General features: G+C 44.0%; 1 protein-coding gene across 5 annotated transcripts in view; it reads right to left on the bottom strand.

The window, feature by feature from the left end:
• Positions 1-63: 63 nt before the first annotated feature.
• Positions 64-22978, bottom strand: part of Nhe2 (Na[+]/H[+] hydrogen exchanger 2) — a 33119-nt gene continuing 10204 nt past the window's right edge. The window contains exons 1-19 of one of the 5 annotated variants that reach the window (XM_012374089.2): positions 21591-21959; positions 21273-21494; positions 16773-19123; positions 14456-14719; positions 11826-12022; positions 10303-10559; positions 9631-9848; positions 8266-8468; positions 7582-7671; positions 7046-7116; positions 6495-6713; positions 6273-6408; positions 5703-5843; positions 5538-5610; positions 5352-5456; positions 5017-5118; positions 4552-4719; positions 4136-4294; positions 64-3059 (exon numbers count right to left, since the gene is read on the bottom strand). In XM_012374089.2, coding sequence (XP_012229512.1) covers positions 2809-3059; positions 4136-4294; positions 4552-4719; positions 5017-5118; positions 5352-5456; positions 5538-5610; positions 5703-5843; positions 6273-6408; positions 6495-6713; positions 7046-7116; positions 7582-7671; positions 8266-8468; positions 9631-9848; positions 10303-10559; positions 11826-12022; positions 14456-14719; positions 16773-17256 — 3138 coding nt within the window. In that variant the 5' untranslated portion in view covers positions 17257-19123; positions 21273-21494; positions 21591-21959 and the 3' untranslated portion in view covers positions 64-2808. Of the gene's footprint in view, positions 3060-4110; positions 4295-4551; positions 4720-5016; positions 5119-5351; positions 5457-5537; positions 5611-5702; positions 5844-6272; positions 6409-6494; positions 6714-7045; positions 7117-7581; positions 7672-8265; positions 8469-9630; positions 9849-10302; positions 10560-11825; positions 12023-14455; positions 14720-16772; positions 21162-21272; positions 21495-21590; positions 21961-22978 lie in introns of those variants that run through there. The other 4 variants (XM_012374093.2, XM_012374091.2, XM_012374092.2 and 1 more) reach the window with 4 other exon arrangements.

The following is a 22978-nucleotide window of genomic DNA, read 5'->3' on the forward strand; positions in this document are numbered from 1 at the left end:
GTGAGAAAACGGGCGAGAGGCAGGTGAGAGACGGTGCGCAGTTGCGAAATAAAAATATCGATCTCTTTTAAGAAATAAACATTTATTTTCCTTTAACAAATCAACAGCGTAGAGACTAGCGTCTAGAGACTAGTCCGACGTTCTTTTTTTCTTCTTTTTTTGTTTTGTTTTACCCGATCTAAGTAACTAAAGGCCGCGAGGAATATTTTCCGTGCGAGGGGAACTCCCAAATCATTTTTATCCGTCGTCGCAAAAGAACCTCCTGTTTTTCTATTTTTATCCGTTTTCTTAATAAAGCGAACTTACACCCTGTCACCCTTTTGTGTGTGGATGCAAAAATGGTTCATTATTAGTGTCAAAAAGGTCACGCTAAATTAAGTACTCCGCGCAATGTGATGCATCTGGAAGGAAGGAAGTGTAAGCGTATAAAAATGTCGCAGAGTCCCCAAGAATTACGGGGTGACGATCAGGGGTTAAAAAAAGTCTACCTCATTAAGAGAGTCCGTGTTGATTACGATAAAATTGACATTAATCGCCACAGAGTGTTACGAGAAATACTTAAATACAAGAAAAATTGTAACGCTTGCGTGTGGAGTAATTCGGGACGCGCTCGATGACAAGGTTCCGCCGTTTGTGAGATGGATTCTATTTCAGCATTGCACTCCTACAATGTACTTTTTTCCCTCTTTTTTTTATATTTTGATAACCAAAATAAATCCTCAATTATCAAAAAATTCTGTCAAACGTTCCCCTCGAAACTAGCAGGAGCTTCCAACATTTCCGCTTCCTGCCTACGCCGAGCTATGGCTATAATTGCATTTTATTGATTATTAGTAGTAGAACTAGTATAATCACATACTAGCGACAGTAACAAGAGTAACAATAATAACTAGGATAGCGAATGCTCTAGTGATCGCGAGCTTCGCCGCTTCGCTTATTTCTTTATAAGAGCGCGACGAAATAATACTAAACGATAACAAAAATAGTGTGGATGAGAATGCTTGTTGAGGATGACGATCATGGCGATGCCGGCAATTTTCTAGCGTATTTTCTCTAAGAAAAAACTGTATTTACACGCTGTGGCTTTTCCCTAGTTGTAAGTACTGACCGTGCGCGATGCGTGCCGAAAATGCATTTGACAATGCATTTGGGCGCGCCACGCACCGCGTTACTCGCGAGTAATCCGTTTACCGGAAAAAATTTTTTTTTAAGGCCATACTCGAAAGGGACATGCCCTCTGTTACGCATCTCACTCGTCTGATTCTACGCAGTGGTATAATTGCATCCTGAACGTAGCGCAGCCGATCGCTTAAAAAGAAATTTCCTAACTTCAGCTGCGGATGCGTCGCTACTGGGATGTCGCTTACGCCGGAGATGCTACGTTATGCGCTGCGTCGCATGCGTCAGATTTTTACGACAATTGCTAAACGATGTAACACGCCTAATGTTGGATTGTTGTCTGCGAGGCTACAATCAGACTAGCGATTTGCTAGTTGCTTGCTACGGACGTCGATCAACTTTTCGCAATTTTCATTAAAAATAAAAATGTGTATCGAGATGTAAGTAAACTAATATTCACTAAAATTAATCATTAAAATAGTTAATTGCTTAATCTAATCAATTTTTTTTATAAATAAATAAGATCATGAAAATTAAAAGTTCTGCTCAAAGTTTCTTTCGAATAAAGGTGTAGCATACATTCTCTGCAGTATTTTGTTGGCAAACTAAAAACTCAGTTGCAACTATATCTGAGATCTCGCTACAAGATTCACAGGGACCGATAGTTTTACTTATTTATTTCGCGAATATCGCACTAATGGCTCTTGATTGCATTTAATTCTTTGAATTTCCTGTCAAGTGGATAGCCTGATCGTAGCCCAAATCGTGAAGCATACAGCAGCAATGATTGCGGTCGCAATGCGAGCGCATTGCCGAGTCAACCCTCCGGAACAAGAGAAGGTGCTCGTGGTAAATCTTGACAAGCTGACGGCGCACTTGCGGCACCGCGTAACGATTTCTACGAGACTCTTCCTGGTAGCACCGACAAATGTGAATATTGCGCCGACGGTGACGACAGCGTCAAAATCGTCAGCGTCCAACTACTCCCACAGTCCTTAAGGCCACGATTCCATGACGTCTTTGGAGACGGATTTTTAGATAATAAGCCCTTGCACCCGACAAGCGCCTTCGTACTCGCGAATGCATTCTCGCGGTATGCGGAAAAAGCAATAGTGATTCGAATTCCTATGTCACGCACATTCCTTGTCTGAAATTCGCGAGCGATCAGAACGTTGAATTCACGCAAAAGAAGCACGTTTTAATGACATTTGTTACTTTATCGTGTTTCCACACGGAAAAACTCGTCGCTTGACTTTTAGAAAAATATTTTTCCACTTTATTCTCTCTCTCTCTCTCTCTCCGTGTGATCCTTTTCTAATCAAAATTTTCTCCTAAATTCTTCTCTCTTTCTCTAAACTTTCTTTCGTATAAAAAACAAATCAAAACGTCAACCGCGTTTTTCGCTGTCTCTTGTCGCGCGTCGTTCCATCTGAAATCCGTTTATAGCGCTTCGATTTACAGGTTCACGAAGACGCGGCGAAATTAACGAGATTCAGGCCGAGACTCGCAAGATTCTTCCTGCGGAAGGCGACTTGTCAAGGGCAGGTACTCTCATACGGGGGCACTCGGGCGTCGCAGGAGCGAGGTAAGCAATGACGAACGCCGCGGTGGTCGCCGGAAGGGCCGACGCCGTCGACGCTCGACGTCCACGTAAGCGGACGGCTGCTCCTCGGCGACGGCCCCCAAGGGTCAAGCCTTCTCCTCCTCCTCGTCCTCCACGTCCTCCGACGACTCCGATGTGGAGGATGTGATCAGGGCGGTCGACAGGCTCGGCATTTGGGCGGGCGAGCAGGCGAAAGAGTTAAGACGCATTCTCTGGGCACTCCAGCATTCTGGCAAGGAATGAGAGCCGTCGTCCGTCCTGTCCATCGACTGCGTCCGGTCGTTGAAGCCGAGCTCCATCATCGACACCCTCCTCGCAGGCACCCTCCTCGGGTTGCCTAATAAGAAAAATCGATGCTTTGATTTACTGCAGGAAAACGCCGAAATCGCGACAGATGCTGCTCTACTGAAAATTTCTTCAATTGATAAAGCTTCTAATATTCTCTAAATTAATAGTATAACGATAGCCACATTCATTACAATTACTTAAAAAAAAAAAATAACTTATTCCATTTTCCTATATATTATATTATGAGACATAAGTAGACTTTAATTCTCTGTCTATTTTTCATTTTATTTATCTGCTTTTACTTGTTAATATATATTTTGATAAATAAGAAAATGGATAAAAAGTTGGATAAAAATTTAATTAAGTGCCTGCGTCTTAACTTAGCTAAACAGTTTTACTACTTCATTTATTTATCGCTTAGAGAACATCGACATCCACCGCGGCGCTATCATAAATATCGTAGCGGATGCCAGTGTCACGTGAGATGCAAAATCTAAGAAGCTACTGACAAGTGAGAAGCTACAAAGCTTGTTTTTTCAGCTACGACATTGATGTCTATCATCAGTCTATTAACGCCTACGGTGATATCTAGCATAAATAAAAATTTGAAAAAATCGAGAAGAAATCAGTTTTACAAAACGAAGATCAGGTGTTTGCACATGCAAATTCGCTTTCGACGCAATGTTCCTTCAGTAAAACAATTAGCAATTAGCACGGTTGTGGGCGGGTTTGCGTGTCGATGCTCATTTTGCAATTGCTGGCAAAAATAGCCGCGGACGTAGATACCTACGTGTGAGTGACGCCCGTCAGGACGCATTAAAAAATAGCGTACGACAGAGGCTCTCAATTTCGTACCTCCCCGTCTTATTTCGAAACGTTTTGCGCTTGTGTAATTAATTTATAACTATTAATCGCTTGACATACCGTTCGAGAATTCTGAAATATGTAATTTTTATGCACCGATGATATACGTTTCCGCCGTGAGCACGTTTTCTGGCGCGATTGGAAGAGACGTTGGATAGCATTTTGTAAAATCGTCGAGCGCCGGTGATATATGCGCGAAAAAAAGGGGGGGAAAGAAAAAATAAAAAAGAACGTACCCTCCTTCCGCTTTGCGTCACGTACCCTTGGTTTTCGCGGGGGAATCCATTCTTGCGGGGGTGTACTCGTCCGTCTCGTCCGCCTCGTCGACGGTCTCTTGGCAATCGATACTGTCGGGCGTACACATGCTCTCGCGTCGAAATAGGCCAATCACGGATTGGACTTTTGGCTGTTCGATCCCACCTGAAAAGCGGAAAGACATAATGGGCACGTTAAACTACAGCTGGGCATTAAGTGAACCGTGAGCGATCCTCTCGAGTTGACAATGTTTTAGAGAAATTCTTTTTTCCCGAAAGGAAGAAAAAAAAAAAAAAAGAAAAAAAAAAATGAGAACCATTATTGTAGTCGGTCTACGTAGTCGTTACTTTTGTATGGAAATCGACGAAACTTTGGTAGTGAATTGATAGCTAGTGGTTAACCGATCGATCGTCGTTTCTCACCTAAGAAAGTGGCGGAGGGCGAGCTGTAGGCGAGGTATTCTTTATTGGAGCACCACGCTGGGAACTCGTGCTGCTTGATCGGATGACCCGACTCGTAATCGTCCTCACGTTTCCACGGTAACATGGTTTCCGTGGCCGTGGGAGTGGTTACCCTGTAGCCCTCTGCGCCTACATCAAACACCGCAAAATGCAAGACAATTGCAAGGGTGGTGCGTGCGTGGAAACGGAAATTGAAACCGTTATGATTCCGGCGAGTGCGATTCACGAAGCGCTCTCGCGGGGAGAGATTTGTATTCGCCGGAATGATACCGGTTCCAATTCCTGGCAGAACAAGCGTACACTCGAAAAAATAATGGTCAACAATATATGAAAAATACGCAAAAAAAATTGGAAACGGTTTCACATAGTAACACAAAGTCAACTGCTTGGCTTCTGTTTTTTTTTTCTCTCTTTGCGAGAACGTACCGTCGCGTCCTATTTTCAACTCTCCCTCGTCCGAATTTATCGTGTCCATCGACGTAGTAGCGGTGGTAGCGTGTTGATTGTCCGCGTTTACATTGGGCGAATCTTTCGTTTAGAATTTTAAAATTTATTAGTTATAAGAGACTGGCCTTTAGAAAGAAAAAAAGTTATTTAAATAACGTACACGCATATCGTGTCAAGTGCCTATACTTTTGACTATGAGAAAAAAAAAAGTTGAAACATCCTGATCGCTTCCCAATCACCGTATTCGCCGACATGCTTCGACTCAACTTTACGATTTAATTCGATTGAATAATTTAAAGAAAAGTTCTCTTTACCAGACGTTCGCGCGGTGAACGTGATTGCCGAATCCCAATCTTCTTTGCTGGAAGGTTTCGAGCTTTCGCCGTTTTCTAGCTCGTACAGCACGCCGTTGATATAATCTGCGCACAATAATCCATGAAAAATAATGAAACTTCTGAATAATTAAAAAATTACGATTGTTCCAATTGTCGCACTCTTACCTTGCGTAAATAACTTTGTCGAGCCGTTCTGCTGTTGAAATTCTGGGAAACTAACGTGGTTCTGTTTGCCGTCCTATATAAATCGAAATCAACGAACGGTAAGAAAAGACGTCGAAATTAAATACAAAAGACGATGTCGAGTACAAGACGTTGATTAATTCTTACTTTGAGCAACTTCTTGCTGCGTTTGTGGCGGTGCTTGTGCTCTCCCATCATCCGTCGGATATTCATGTGCATTTTGTAATTGACTTGTGTCGAGAGATCGCGATCGTTCACCGCGTGTCGGCTGTAGCTCAAACGCCGATGCTGAATGATTAACAAAATGCGTGTACAAAATTGTTTGTATAGCTTACACACTCGCGAAAACAACCTGCTTTATTTTTCCACAATCTCTTTGACGAATATGGAACATTATATATATATATATTTTTATAAAAAAATATTGAAATATTGGATCGAGAACAGAGGTGTTGTGATGAATTAATTTGTAAAGTTGTAAACGGATAGCTAGATAAACATCAATATATTTGATGAAAAATTCGAAAATTGGAAAAAAAATATTTTTCTATCATATTTCCGCTCCGGAAAATCGATTTGAATTTCATCAGGGAATGGCTAGAAAATTTGATAGTGATAGGATATCACAATATATGCACAATATATAATAAATCGTGCGTCACGAGTAGATTCCGGAATTTAAACGAGGAGAATCTAGATTTGATCACAATCTCTTACCCTTTTGTACGGTTTACAAAGCTCCTCGGCGAGCAGATGGTGAATTCTCGCGTCCGTCAGATCTTTTTTAGAAGGATTGTACTCCAGTTCCTGCAAATCGATATTCCATCCCGTCTCGAACTGACTGCAGCTGGGACTAGAGAGTAGAAGAATACGATTAGAGCGAGCGCGCTTTCATTTCATTACGACAATTGTCAGCGGTGAACAACGAGAATTCCGCACCTCCCATTGAATTGTCCGGTATTGCTGTAATTACGGAATATCGCCGACATACTTTCGGTGCCGCTAATGTTGCCGATGGTGGAGGCATTTCTTCTTATGTAATCCAGCGCATCTTTCATCGCCAGCTTTGAGTAGGTTTCCAGAATCTTCGGCTCGGCGCCGCCGCAGTGATTTCGCACGAGATAAGGTCGGATGAATTTGTTGTCGAATCGCTTAAATCTACAGCAAACCAGCTCAGGTTTTCATCAAGATACAGAAGGCACGTTAAGCGTGATTAGTCAGCATAAATGACTTTCCTACATCGCGTTCGATAAATGCGGAATAAATATAATTTTCTTATATATAAGTATCAAATTGTCATTTAAAAAAATAACTCTTCTTTATTTCAATAAAAAAATACTTATCAAAGTTTTATTTTTCGTTTAAAAGAGAATAAAACTCATGAATTTAATTTTCCGCCTCTGTTCATCGTAGACTATTAGATATTTCCTACAGTTTGATCGATCCGTCCAGTTAAGATGAATAAACAAAGTTGTCGGTAAAGATCTTACTTATCCCGCACGTGGTAGTTGCCGTGTTTTCCCAAAATGTCCTCGATACCCGCCATTGTGTGATCCATTATCTGAGAATTAGAAGGACATTATTTATCTTTCAGTTCGACGAGCCAATGTAAGCGTCATGGATTTACGAGAATTTGCTATGTGTACGTGAGCAAACTCAAACGTAAGCAGAACGCTGTATCAAAGTTTCTGGTAAAAAATTGCCGCTATGTACACATTCTGTAATGTGGCTCGACAATGACGAATGTTATCCTATTTCGCAATTCTTCATATCGATTGCACACCTGTTTCCGTCGTACCGCTAAAGAAAATACGCCGTAATCGAGATTCGCAGCAATTGACTCATATATCGTCGATAGCAATTTTTAACCGTCCTATTATATTTTTACATCTCTATATCAATCACGGCCTGATAAGCGAATTTCTCCGCCATTGTTTCTCGATGATGACCTCGATGTTGGAGTCGCGCGGCAATAGGCCGCAATAGGCCGCAAGCGGCCTTCGAAATTATTCGTCGCTGAACTTACCCTCTCGTGGATCCTCTCGTTCATCGTCGGCTTCCTCTTCTCGGCCCTCTTGACATTGAGGATTTTCACGAGCGGTTTGATGGTGATACCCTGAAAATAAAAAGAGCGTTTACACACGGGCGTCGTCGCGAGACGCATGTCCGTTTCGCGTCAGGATTATTGGCGCCGAGCGGAGAGAGAAGCGGCTGATAAAATGCTTGACGCAAAAGTGTACACTCGAGTGTGTGCGGCATAGAGATATTAGGTTTCCGATCGATCGCGCAATAAAGACCACACGTGCAGAGCTGAGTTTTTTTGCCATTAACGTCTTTATCGTACTCGCCGCTCATTAATCGTTGATCGAACGGACGATTACCCGCCGATTTAGCGGCTTCTCTCTCTCCCTCTCTCCGCCTCTTTTCTCCACTCCGATAAAATAATCTCGTCGAAGAGATGCTCTCGGGACCTTTGGACGCGTCTCAAAATACGCACGAGTCATCTGTTCCGTAAAAGACGTCGCTGACTGGGTCGGCCCGGTATACTCGAGCAAGGTCTTACGCTTCATGGAGGAATATTCGCGTCCTCGCGTTATGCAACGCTCCTATTCTCGCTCGCGTCAACGTCTCGTCATGCATCGATCGCGATTATGCATTACATATATATACATATGTATGTATGTATATATATATATAGTCGTGATCCTACCTGGATGAATACGGTGAAGTAGATGACGGCGATAGTGGTGGTAACGAACATGGGCTTCAGAGGCACGTATCTCGGGTCTATAAGGAGCACCAGGGCGAATGCTACAGCGCCACGCAGACCGCCGTAGGACATCACAAATTTCTCCACTTTGTCCAATTTGTGCAGCCGGAACTGGTTCGCCAACGCCGTGAGCACTATTACGCCTGTAACAGGAAGTCGAACACGATTACAGCTGTAATATCCCGAAAACGTTGTTTCGCGCAATATGTTGCGATGCGATAACGAAGAAACCGATGAGAATCCGTTTATATATATATATATATATATATATATATATCGAAGAAAAAACGATTGCATTATCCCGTACTTTTATTATACATTATTATTAGATTTTTTGATATTTTTCGTTTTGCAGACGTCTATATATGTCTATCGATTTAATTCGATTGCGAGTAATTAGTGATCGCCTCGATGAAGATGCGGAATGTGTCGGTTGTGCCTCGGAGATCTAATGGAATATCTAATGGGACATCTAATGGAACTCCTAATGGAGCAAACATATGGCGTTCGGGCTCCGTTGCGTACTTTCCACATGATCGAGTGACAAATTGTCCGGTTAGGACGAGAAGCCATAAGTGAAGCGCGTCGCTAAGCCGCGCGTGACGTAAGGTGCTCGTGTAAGCAGAAGTCAATTGTCTTAAGTCCCATTATGATTTCATCGTTTAACCGTATCGCCTTACACGCGGTTTCGCGCTCGCCAGCGAAGCGATGCCCTTAACGCCAGCCCGGCTGATCCGGTCAAGGCCCGCGCGATCGTGTAAGAATTCTTCGACACGAATCCGTTATTTATATCACGCCACTTTTTCTCATTTCCTTCCTCGATAACATTCTTAGAAATTAAAGCTTTTGTATGCTAATACTCTCGCGAGTTAAAATTATACGATTAGCATACGGAATATCTTGGCGCGTTTAAATTTAAAAATAATTTTTTAGAGTCTTCAAATTCGTTTAATTTCCCAATTTATCGATTGATTTAAGGATAATTATTCCCAAGTCTGTCGCAAAATGTTTTCGATGAAAACAAATCGATGAAAAATTGAAATTCCGTATAATGCGTTTTACAATTTATCAATGTGCAAGTAAGTGTGCGCCGCGTGTATGGATCGTATTATAAAAAGAAATTTAGAAATTGTTATAAGCTTATAAAAAAACTACGTAGTTCAAGAATAAGATAGTATTCCTCGTATTTCTAATAATAGCTGTTTAGACGTAAGAATTTAAAACGTCAGAGAAAATCCCTCTCAGGCGTACGTCGCGCGCGCGTCGCACAATCGAGTAAAATTAGAAAGTCTGACTTTTACTTGCCCACAACCCGATAGACGGAGCAGAAGACTATCGTCATGACGACGAACCACGTATTCCAGTTGTGAGCATTGTTCACCGTGGCGACGCCGAGGAACATGAATATTATGGTCTCCGAGCTACTCGACAGCATCTTCATTGTGTACTTGACGGTCGTGTGAGACTTGTGCGATATATTGGCCTCGACGTAATTCTTCATCGTAATACCGCAAAAGGTTATCCTGGAATAAAAGGGATCGCGAATTACGGGACGCATAACATGGCAGCCGTCGTTTATTTCGACGACGTTAAAACGTCGCGAGTGTATCATGTCTGTAAGCGCGAGCAATTGTAACGCGTGTAACTACGCGAATTAAAACGCATTGTTCAGTGCGCTCTGTATATCGCCTTTAATACTTCTTTTACAGAAAACATTCGATGCTGTTATTTTTAATAATTTCTATAAAGAGAATTAAACTATATAAGTAAAATTAAAATAAACTTCTCGATCGACTATTATCGGTAGATTTTAGCCGTCCACGATTTAATAACCGATAATATTTTTTAATAAAGACAAATTCGTCGAAATTCCCAATTCCTTAATTTAGCGATTACTCGTTGAAAACAGATTTTATTGGAACGTATCTCGAGGCTGGAGATGCCAACGCGATACGTCCAAGCCGATGATTTACTTACGCCAATATACCGGACAAGTGGAAGATCTCCGCACTGAGGTATGCCAAGTACGCCATCACGAATATGAAGATCGGCTCGATCACGCGCACCTGATGAGTAAACCTGGTCACGAAGCCAGTGGCGAAACCCCAAACTATACCTATGAGCGTGCCGCCGATTGCCACCACCAGGAACGAGGCCAGACCCGCCAGCACATCCGTGTAGATGATCCTCGATGGGCCCATTTCGCTGTACGTCTCGAACATGTGATAGAGCACCTGCGTAACCGCATTCACTTAGTCTCGTTACGTTAACCCTTGACACTTTTCTCCACCCGTCTAGCAATAGCGCGGATCTAATAGGCGACGGATCGTTACCGGCGCAACCTTTCTCTCACCGTTCTTAGCCGGCCCGACCCAATTTTCGCGATAAACACGTAAATGTCTGCTAGACGTTTAGTTAATTGACGAACGCGAATAATATGAATGAATTATAAATATAGCGCGACAAAAAGATTGACCTATTTGCAGAAATATTCAATCTTGCCAGTAACAGCAAAAATTCGAACAAATTACCGAAATTCTCGAAACAGTTTTGCAATAAAATTTTCAACGCAATTTTGTGCAGTTATTCCATATTTTAAATAAGTGACGTGTGTTTCGAGAGTTAATTGTGTGCGATTGATATTAATAACCATCAAAATGTTAGTACGACGATGTTTATTAATGTTTATTAATTTTGTCGCGACAATCTTGTTTACAAAACGCGTTTTCATTACATCGTTTTGTATTATTTAAACGAAGCATCGCGGATTGCGATCGCGTGGCTCGCGAGCAAATATGTTGTTAATTTTTAACCGGAGCGCAGGTATTTGGTGACTTGACTCGCGCTTATGGACAATTTGATCGATATCATATCGATCGCTCGGCCGACGAGTGCGCTCGCCGTTTCGCAAAATCACATGCAGCAAGCTTTACAATTCTGTTTCCATTTATTTATCAGGTATTCTAATGCTAGGCTTTGACGGAATATTAATCAACGTCAGCTTCAGGGCCAGCCGTAAGCGCGGAAAGAGCAAGAGACTGAGTCATGCATGTGATGATTGCGAAATTATTATTTTTTCCGCGACATATGATTATTCGCATCGCTTTGCACAATTTTCAATTTAATTTTTGCTTGTATTCTTTACAAAAATTTTATTTTGTCGTTATTGCGTTTTTATTCTCACACATTTATTTGCTTGTTTTTTGTCCATAAACACATTTTACATTCTCATTAAAGGATCGTCAAGCTTATTTTTATCTTCCATTACTATTATTTATGTTTTCATAAAAAAAATTAACATTTTACTTTCTTCTTTTAACACCTGCATGAGACATGTGCGCAGATTACATTCGGTTCGCAAATCAAGCGAGAATTCGACCCTTTAATCTTCTGGTCTTTAAAAGTTTACAAAAAAAACAGAGATTCCCGCAGCTCATCACGCTACCTACGCGGCAGATTCCTCGTACAGAACCGTGTAATATAAATAATGTAATACTCACGACAGTGACCGCGTCGTTCAATAAACTCTCTCCGAACACGACGATGTAAAGGATCTCGTTTACGTGGATCTCCTCGAAGACGGCCAGCACCGCGACGGGATCGACGGCGCTGATCAGCGCCGAGAACAGGAACATGTCGAGAATAGGCGTCTCGCAGCCAAAAAGACCGCCTTTCCCCAATAGCCATAATGACGCGCCTAGGATAAAGAATATTTGAATTACAAAAATGCGCATCTAAAATCAGATACCGTAATACTTTTCGCATCGCAACTCGCCCAGTTTATCGTCGTTCGTCCCATCAGATGCATCTGAATAAATTGTCCATTTATCGAAATTATTTTTATCTCATCAATCCGCAAAGTCGTTGAACGCGATGCCGTGATAAGAGAGCGAGCGATAATGTCGTCGAAAATAGAAATTTGCATTATCGGATACCGCAACCCCGCCTACGCGATATATTCGCTCTCGAAACTCGTTGTATTTCTCGCTTCGAAATAAAAGAGAGAAAGTTCTCTTTATATATTAGATCTTTCGAGGATTCGCAATGATTACAGTGCGGCTTTTAATCTACTCTAGTCGTATATTAATTAAGATCGTACCGCAATCTTGTGTTATCGATCGCCGCCGTTGTTGTGCTTACCGGGACGTTTCTTGGAAATTACGCGCGACACGCTTCGGAAATGGCAAAGAGTTTTCATTTTCGCCGTGAGTTTTTCATCGATTAAGCCGGTTAATCGGATATTCTTAGATATTACCGCGCGATAATCGCACGGCCAGCATCATTAAAGATAATTAAATTTAAATGCAACGTCGTCTCAGTCTTTTATCTCATCTCGCGTTGTCTTCAAAAGTTATCGCATGAATACGTGTTTTCGAGAAATTGATGTTTGCACTTTTGTGTTTCATGTTAATTAAAAGATCATATCGAGAATTATGATTCGGTAGAATTTTAGCGCCAGAATCTGCTAAAAGCCAGAATCGTAAATAATCACAGCTGCACGATTCTCTTTGAGTGTTGCGTTAAACAAAAATTCATTTAGTTCGAAATTGGAACTGAGATAATTAAGGACTGAATGTAAAAATAGCCACAAGAGCCAGATTGCCTCAGAGAGTAATAATAAATAAATTATAAATCGATTTCTTTCAAAAAAAGCAACTGTTTCTTATCATTTAGTATTTCGTTAATGCTTTTGATATCTAAATAATATTCACAAAATGTTGACATGCTATTGACTTTGGCACATAGACTTGGCGTCTCTCGAAATGAAAATGTACTGAAAATATAATATTGACAGCCTTTTTACATGAGATCTTCGATTCTAATCGCGTTTGTCGTTTGCATATATACAATTCTATCCAATTATATTTTTTTAACGTTACTTTATCGAACGCAGAAGTTTAAATTAGATTCCAGACATTGCGTGTCGGACGTTCGCCTCCTTTCCGGCCGCATTAACAATTTCAATTGCAATTCGCGGTTATCGCGGAGTCACGATCGAGTTACTATCATCACGACGACAGCAGTTATCGTTAGGACGCCAAATCCGCCTGCGTTGCGTCGATGCGTATACGCATACGCGTACGTGCTCCCGCCGCGACGCTCGCTCCGACACGCGCGCTATTTTCGTTCGCGCGTTTCTCAGGCCGCGTTTCCTCTGTGTTTTTAAGACGGACATCTGCGTTTATGCTAGACCGCGAACAGACCGCGAACAGAAAGCAAAGATTGAACCCATTCGCGAAACGATCGGTATTTTCTTTATATCTTTGTGAATGTACGTGATGGCTTGTTCACGGGTGTCTTATTACTTTACACTTATTACTTACACTTTCATTTTTAACCGAACGACTTCGTGATAATCTTTATCAATATGCAAAGCCCTACAAATGTGGAATGTTTTTTTCGCACAAACCACAAATTAAATTCAGAGTTGCTTCTTTCCTTGTTTTATCTCGAATACGATGTTATCGCGAGTTTTAAAAGTTCACAAGTTTAAAAGATAAGTGACTATTGACAGCTGACATTTTTACTCCAAAATGTCGATATTTTACCTTCACTTCTGTTTACGGTCTGGTGCAACTGTGTGATCTTATAGGCTTTATAAATTTTTTAAATTTAATATTTTAGATAACTTTTTCTTTTAAATAAGAGTGTCGAGACCGGGGATTTATCTTTTATATTGAAAACTAAAATATACGTCAATCGAGATTCCAACATTTTGAGTGTCAGAATATAACGACAACAGCAATATGGTAATTCAAATTATTTTTATTCCATCAATTTCGATGCAAATTGTCATTCAACTTCATAGCTATGTCTATATAGCATGTCTATTTTCATATGACATTTGTAGCTATATGACGATTTATGTTCGAAATCACTCGGATAACATACTTGAGGAGTATAGCGCGCGGTTTTACCCCCCTGGGACCTAAGTTGATAAGTATATATCCGTGTTTCGAACACGCGCGGGTTCTGTGTACTCGAGCGAAACGAAGAAACCGAGAGTTAGAAGCATCCGGCGCGCCGAGGGAAAAGAAATAATCCGAGTTGCGAAAATTCGCTCGTTGATTGCGTTGGTCAATCGCGTCAACGAGCGTCGGCGCCGTGTCGCCGCAGTTCTTTTACCAACCTATCGACATCGTATTAAATATAGTCCCAAGGACAGCGAACAGGAGTATCGTCCCGAGATGGTCGAAGAACAGCCGATTGGGCATGAAGTAGCCGGCGTCCAGGATGATCGGCGGCAGCATGTACAGGAAGAACGTGTCGGGCGTCAGCGGCGATATGTGGACGCTGCTCGCCTGGAATAGCAGCAGGCCGACGATCACGCCGACGACGATCAGCAAGCAGGACTCTGGGAAGATCTTGTTGAGTTTGGGCGCCATGTGGAAGCCTGTCACGATAAACAGCGGTTTGATTTAAGGACTCGACGATCGAAGCCGTCCTAATTTCGACGAGCCGAGCATTTTCATATCACAGAAACGAATGAGAATTTCGCTCATCTTTAATGTTCCTTAATTGTCATTAAATACAGCGCCTTCTTGCGCGCTCTATATTTTGAATTAAAATCATCGAAATTATGTCGGCTTTCGATCAGCTGAGAATCGCTGCGACCGATATGCGGCATGCAGCGACGATTCCAGCGAATACAGCAGGTGCGACGTGTGTCGCGTGCGCCCCGTGTATAGCATTTTTCGCACTCGACACGAAAGCTCGTGGTAGTCCGCAGTTCGTGTGCACTGGACGTCCGCGGTCACTATGATCGTGCCGTATCGCGAATTATGCGCACCATTCGAGAACGTGCCGGATATTCGATGCACATTGCTCGAATTCTTCGGTGGAATCTTCGGCTCGATCGCGCTCGACTTGAATGCGATTAATGACTCGTCGAATGGATCGGCATGAAACGCGGCAGCTCGAAAACAAGATTCTCATTCGACGAGTTGAGGTACAGACATTTTATTTATTTATACCGGCACTACTCTTTCACGATTTCGCACAGCAGTCTGCAATTTTTTGTGTCCTGCCAAAATAATCAAGCAATCGGTTTATGCGAACGTTTCACTCTCGTTCGCTTTTACCCGCGAACTTTTACCACTACTCCGTCGAACGACAGAAATATCAGTGGCATAGTTTGTTTTTCCTCGACTCGCCACATCTTGCCACATGCTTGAGCATTTACGCACGCAGGCAGTGCACCGAATGAAATTACACGGATCAAAGAGAAAAAGAATTGCATCCATTGAGTTCCGAGCGCTGCTCGGGCGGATCAATATCAAGTAATCGCGTTCAAATTTGCCCGGCCATCCTTATAATGCGCTGCGCACGTAAAGACGGGGCTTAACATGCATCGTAAGATATTACCCTCTTGAATCTTTGAGTGCCGGAAGATCGTCTTCATCTATCTCGCAAAATGCAAAATCGCGGCTTTCCTGAAGACGCGAGAGCGTCTTCTCAACAGCACCGCACACGAGCTCACTATATATTCCGCGTTAATTTATACGAAATGAATTAGTGGCGAATTGGTAAATTGCAAATTTTCCGTGACATTTTCTGTACAATAAAAGCTCTTTGTACGTATGCCGTGTAATTATTAAAAATAAATCTCATTTTCGCATAAAAGTGTAATGAGGCTTGCGTAACGAATGAATTGCAGCTTGTTTTCCGTGACATTTGCCACGTTTTTGTTATGTAAGCAAATGGAAAAATACGATATGCACTAATGTATTCATCGAAAAACGTCACCATTGAAAATTGACATGGCCCAACGTGCACAGATGGATGATAATGCGACAGATGTTTATATCGAATGTAACAATAGATGCAAACTACGAAATGTATGCCAATTTTCGAATAACATGTCTATTGTAAAGTTAAAAATGATCATAACACGTATATGGTATTGTCTAGTCTTTTAATTTTTCCATAGCTAATTAACTGCGTGATTTCGTGTCAATTGTTTAAGTTTCTAATTTAAAAAATGTTAATTATAAATAACGTGTAATCAAAATTTAACAGGGAAATAGTCGGAATAAAGTTAAATTTATAATGAAAAATAATAATAGAATATTCGTCTTTTGAATTTTTGTTGCACAGGGTACAACTTGTCAAAAAAACGAGTCCTAGATATACCGGCGAGTGCTCATTACGCATGCACATGTTTCGGAACAAATATATATGCACAAGATGTTAGCTTTTCAGGTCACATCGCTTAATTTGTAAATATATTTTGATTTATTACCAATGTTTATCGCGAATGATAAATCTGCCTGTCGTTTTCAACAACGAGTTTATACTTCTACACTGAAAAGTTCATTGTTTACATTAAACAATGTTTCGAAGAGGCCAACATCTCACGCGCGTTTACACATATTTTATTCCAAATATCACATCTGAAAGAGAGAAAAAATGAAACGGCGACAATTTCATTAAGCTCCGTGACTTACCGATTTTCGCGAGACTGGCGAAGAAGATCCATATCCCGATGAGGAAGGGCGTCTCGACGCGTGGGAACTCGACGCTGATGATGTGGTACTCGGTTTTCGGCGAGTGCTCGTCACCGGGCGCGAGGACGGCGGTGGCGTCGTCGCTGGAACGCGCGGCAGGCTGCTGCGCGTCCTTAGCGGGCTCGCCGGCGTTGTCGCTGGCCGACGAGAGGCTGCGCAGGGTGGCATCGTTCGGCAGAACCGAGCGGACGACCGGGCCCATGGGCCCGAAGCCCAGGCCGGGATAAGCGCCGTAGGGATCGCCGGGAAAATCACCGGCGTCGGCCTGCGGCCCGTGCGGCGCGGTGTGCTTCTCCGCCGGGATCTGCTCCGCGGAGCCATAATCGTGGAAGCGTGCAAGACCGGCGGCGCGACCGCATTCCGGACAGCACGACAGGACGGCGACGAGGAGGAGGAGGAGGATCATCGGGGCGAGACGGCCCATGGCGCGACCGGCGCGACGCGTCGCCGACGACGACGGCGGTGCTTCTGTCGTGGACGATCCGCGCCGTCGTCCGCGCTCGTCCGTCGCCGCTGAATCACTAATACTACTCGCTGTACCATCAGAAGGGAACCGCCACGACGACGAGCACGCCCGGCACGCTCCGCCAAGTTCCTCAACGACTGAGCTCTCCCCTAGATTCCGCCGTGCACAGGGCGGCGAGACAGGGGCGGGTTTACCTCGACGTTGCCCGCTACCCTTCGCGAGTGCAATCGCACACACCGTCGCCCGTTACTCCCCGTGCAACGCCTGCCCCTTACGTCACCCCGCAACGTGGTCGCTCCCCTGGGTCGCACTATGCAGCGCGCCGATAGAGCGATCTCGAGGGCCTTCTGCCAGACACGTCCAACATCTGTCTCCGTGCGAGTCTTCTTACATAAAGCTTTTCCCCTGCGACGAATGATCCTACTTCCCTTCGCCCGCTTATTTCAAAGCTAATAGGTTGAATGTTATAACTCTCGCGACGAGATGCCGCACGAGTAGAATGTCTTCGGGGAAAACGTCCGTCTTGTTTGTATACACTGATTGCTGCGGCGCGACGATTGGTCCGCGGACCCGGTTGCGCGGCTAATACGGACCGAAACGAGCGATGATAACTATTACGCGGCTGTAAATCGTTGAAATGTCAAAGCCAATAATTAAGCGTGACTCACATCGCCTCGAGAAACGTCGCGTGCTACATTAGCTGATGCTGATGGACCATGCTTCTCGCGCGGGATCGCACCGAAAGACGTCCGTCCGTGTGCCAGCGTCGGCACCGATGCTCGCATCTGCTCCAAGACTGAATGAAAACGCAGCTGCGACCGCATCCCCGAGTAACGAGTCGAAAGCAGCTGATTTTTTGGCAGCGGGATGACTGTTTTCACGCCTGGCTCGGCCTGCGCGACAGAGCAAGCCGTGTGTGAACTCACGATGAAACTCCGCGACTTTGAGCTCGATTTGTCGCACGCAATCGGGTGACGCGTCGCAAACGACAACGATGACTGAAACGATGACGGGAACGGGAGAAAAAGAGAGAGAGAGGGAGCGCGTTGCTCGTCGCGCGACGCTGCTCGTCTTACGCACCGCTCGCGAATACCGCGGACGGACGTTCTCAAGTCTTTACAGCGTCGCCCGGCGGTGTGCGCGAGGTCTGATCGACGCGCGGCCGCGGCGACTTAAAGACGACGACGACGACGACGACGCGGTGGAGGGACAGGAAACACGACGACGATAACGGGCGCGCCGCATTATAAAGCACGGGCGGACGACTCATCGAAGTGGATGTACGTCGCACCTTCCGCCGGCGTGCCTCTATCGACCGACCGAACGACCGACCGACAAACAGAACGACCGACACGGCAGCACTGCACGGCCGCGCACTGGCGCGCACTACGGCGCACGTCGGCGACGACGGCGATGACGGGCCGAGCCACGGGGAAACGCTGCCAAAAACGCGTGTAGACGCTCGTCGGCACTGCCCTCCTCGTCGTCGGACGACGATAGTTAATAAATATTACGTTATGCTTGAATGCATCTCTCTTCCCTTCTTTCTTCGCGCTTTGTTTGTCTCGCTTTTTCCCGGCGCCGTCCCTGCACGTCGCCTTCCCTCGTAAGTTTCTCCCTCTCGCTCTCACTCGATAAACGCTTCCAGCCAGCTGATCGTCGATGAAACCCGCGCAAGCGTCGCGACGCCCGGATATAGTTTACCCTCGGCGGCGGCGGCGGCGGCGTCCAAGTGCGGCTGCGTCGTCGTTGTTTTTCGCGCCGCGACGCTACGTCGAAGACGTAGGCCGGAAAAATTCCGCAGAAACGGCGCCGATGCGCGCCCCTGCGAAATTTCTTTTATTAAAAATACCTTGAGGATTCCGACGCGTTATGGCGTAAAAAAATTATCGCGTATTATTCAAAATTAGATTTATGAATTTGATTTCTGTTTTAAGGCTTTTACACGTAGCGGCGCCGTGTGAGCCCGCTCGTGCAAAACAACGCGGAGAGCAAATTTCTCGTAGAGGTGATTTGTGGCTGGCGTAAAACACGCTTCGCCAAGGGTGCTTTCGTATGGACACTGGCGGCTTGCCGCTGACAGCACGTCCGGCGACCCGCAGACGTGCCACTTTGGCGCGGCGTCACGATGCCGGTATCTACGGTTACGTCGAAGCCCTGACTGACGCCGACCTTAAACCGAAGAGACGCGTCACGTCGCACGCCGGGTCGCGAAGACACACACATACATTTACACACTTCGCTTCGGCCTTGACCTTGCGCCGGCGGATGCGCCGGTATCGCTCGATTCACGCGGCCGGTTTGCACGGATTTCGGCGTATGCGCGAAAAGCTTGTTTGCGCGAGAGACGGAGACGTTTGTCAATCGTCGCGTATTATTGCGGCGACGCACTGTCGGACGGAAACCCTATTCCTCATAACAACTGTGTAATTATCGCTGCGACAATGAATCGGTCGTTTCTCGCGCGACGCGACGACGTGAATTCGTGCGACGCGCGTGATAGGAAGTGCGGTTAGATAACGATTTATTGCGGACGGTTTGCATAAAGAGAAAAAATTATCAGGGCGTCGAGTAGCTTCTGCTTGACAAATGATCCGCGTAAGGCGTTGGCTGTTTGCGGAACGATTGAGAGTCGCATGCTCGGCCGACGCGTCGCTTGCTTACCCTCGCTACTTTTCTCCCGCTCTTATCTGCCGCCTCTCGTACGTACCTCTCGACAACCGCCTGGCGTTTATCAAGATTTAACGGCTTACAGAAACCCCCTCGACACCGTATGTTCGTATGTCGCACGGCGCACCGAGCGCAAATCCATCCGGACGTAAAAATTTCCCGAGTGTTGCGTTCCCGAGCGCAGCTGCGCACGGCGCCGAGAGAGACGTTTCTCTCTTCTTCTATATAGTCTCTTCTTAGTGACATACGATTAACTAAATAATTCGTTAAATTTGCATGATCCGATCTTATCGCTTCGCGCGTCATCGACGAAACCGTTTCGTTGACTCAGCATAAGGAGATGCCCGATTGAAGAGCTTAATCTACTTGATATGCTGCTGTTTGTATACGCCAGCATGCGAGGAATCGCGTTGTTTGCGTAACGATAACGTACGATTAGCGGCGGGCATGATAAGAAAACGATCTGCTCGTCCTTGTGGAATTTCGTCGCGCGCACGTGCAACGATGCGCGCGAAGAAGTAGTCCGCGGTTTGATTTAGGGCTCCATTATCGCGCTATCCGATGGAAAAATCGGAGCGCGACGATAAAAGTAATGCGAACCGCTCGAAAAATTGCGCTATCTCTATGTTCTCCATTTTACAGAGTATCCCGTCACTATCGCCGGTCGCCCCGTTAATGGCGACAGATTAACGAATGGGTCGATTTATCCTTGACAAATTTTTCATGTTAGGCTATTATCTCCCTCGCGAGTTTTCACCGCTTAACGTCAGATACCTTTAAATTGATTCAATTGTGATTAAAACTGAAAAGGGGAATTTAGTTTCTATTTTATTCGCAAAAATGTCATTAATCTTGTACGTTAAATTCTTTGCGTGATATGGATCTCTCCGTCAAATCTTTATTAGAGTAAAATTTATCGCGAAATCTGCCATTAATAGGAGCCAGCGGTAATAGCGGAGCACCCTGTACATTTATTTTTCTTCTACGTTTCTTTGTCTCGCGCTTTCTATTCGCTTCGTCTCTCGCTTTACTCGCCGTTCGTGTCTAGCGGATATCGATTTTACGTTATGCCACGTGCAACCTTGAATTGTCGTGTTTTTCGACCTCGCAGCCGAGCATAATCGCGAGATTATTTCGGCGTTTGCACTAAGCCGGACATGATCCCCAAAGAGCGCAGTGTTAAGTAAAAGTACAACGACCGACGCGACTGACAAGACGTCGTTAAAATTTAACGGATACCAATTATTCCGGATTAAAACAGTTCTGTTCTTAAATGACCAAATATTGTAATTACATCAAATTACCTGTAATTTAGCCGTCATTAATATTTAACGGCCAGACAAATAATAGTCTAACGAGACAACACATCGATCCATTCGGCTCGCTCGGGTCAGACAGGATTCCGGATTCCAAATTCACCCTCGAGCCGGTTGCGTGTCGATTGTGCGCGGCGTTACCGCGGCTTATCCCGATATTAGTCTGCTGGGTATCATTCCCGGACTCGGGGAGGCGTTATACCTGCCTACCTGCGGATAAAATAAGGGTCGTGTAAAGCAAGGGTTCGCGAACAACACTGTCGAGAATGGCCGCTTGTTGCAGCCGTACACGCAATCATAACATACGACATTTCCCGTGGTCCATAATTTAAGCCTTTCGCTATGAAGGACGGCGTACACGCACAGTATCCTAACCTATAAATTTGGCGCGCCGGCCGGTTTCGCTTTCTTTACGCTGCCGTATCGAAGGGATTAATTTTCCTTTTGTGATTAATCGATTCAGGATGTCTTGCAAAATTTGATTTAATGTATCGAATTATCCGTAATAAATGATTGTGGGTTTATTTCGAAAGGGATTTTACCTGTTATTATTCTTCATAATTTCATACGCGTTGTGCACACTCGATGCGCCCTGTGGCGCCCTGTGCGAAAATATTGACAATTACATCGATCCGACAGCAAGCCGAGCGATCCCGACCTAGGACGGAATTAGTCGACAAGTGCAATCACCTAATCCTCGCGAAGCACGTGTATAACGGTAAATGTCCCGCTACTATACGATCAGCTGATCAGCTGATCGGTTACGCGTCACACGTATGCACACACACACACACACAGGCGCGTTTATTCACAAATGACTCGTGTACGTCGGATTTTTATAATGCTATATCTCGGCGAAAAATTAACGTAGCGACATGAAATAAGAACGGATCTTCTTTGCTCCGCGTCCCGCAAACCCCTATGCTTATTGTTTATGCTGTTATCACGACGCATACATATACATGTGCAATGATAATATGCATATTTGTGTAAATTATAATACGGTGGATTATTAAATGTGAAAAAAAAAATTGGTGTGATAATTACAGAATATGTTTTGCGGCGTTATGCGATCATGCTGAAAGGGTTAATGTTATTTGTTTATCCATATTTGAACATATTGACATAAACAGCATTCTGGTCTCGTGCCCACAGCGGTATGTAATCGAGAATTATGATCGGCGGTGGAGTTTTAATCACGGTACATATGGTAATAATGTTTCCTCACGATGATTATATGCAATTAGAATGTACAGTTTGGATATTATTGCAATTGTAACCACAGCTTTAGATAATATTGTCACATCGCACGATTAAAATAGATGTATCCGGAAACACGTTATGATCTTAATCAGTTTTGCATAAATTATGTTTCAGTTCTACCTTAGATACTTCATATATAAATCTCGCAGCACCAAAAGTAACGAATTTAACAAATGATACAGTTTGATATAATAATATAATTTTACGTTTCTCAATATATATTTTAAATATATTGAGAAATGTACGTATCTAAAATAGTCATACAAATTATATCAGAGTGTATTATTTTTAATACGTTTATACATTTTGTATGTATATAAAGATAAATGCAACTTGCAAAAAAACATCAGATATAAAATAATCAGATAAAATCCATTATATTTATTACATTTTTGAGAAACTAATACGGAAGCCGGCTATGAAATATATTA

This window comes from Linepithema humile, chromosome 3 (genome assembly GCF_040581485.1).
Source record: "Linepithema humile isolate Giens D197 chromosome 3, Lhum_UNIL_v1.0, whole genome shotgun sequence".
In the NCBI taxonomy this organism is placed as follows: Eukaryota; Metazoa; Arthropoda; class Insecta; order Hymenoptera; family Formicidae; genus Linepithema; species Linepithema humile.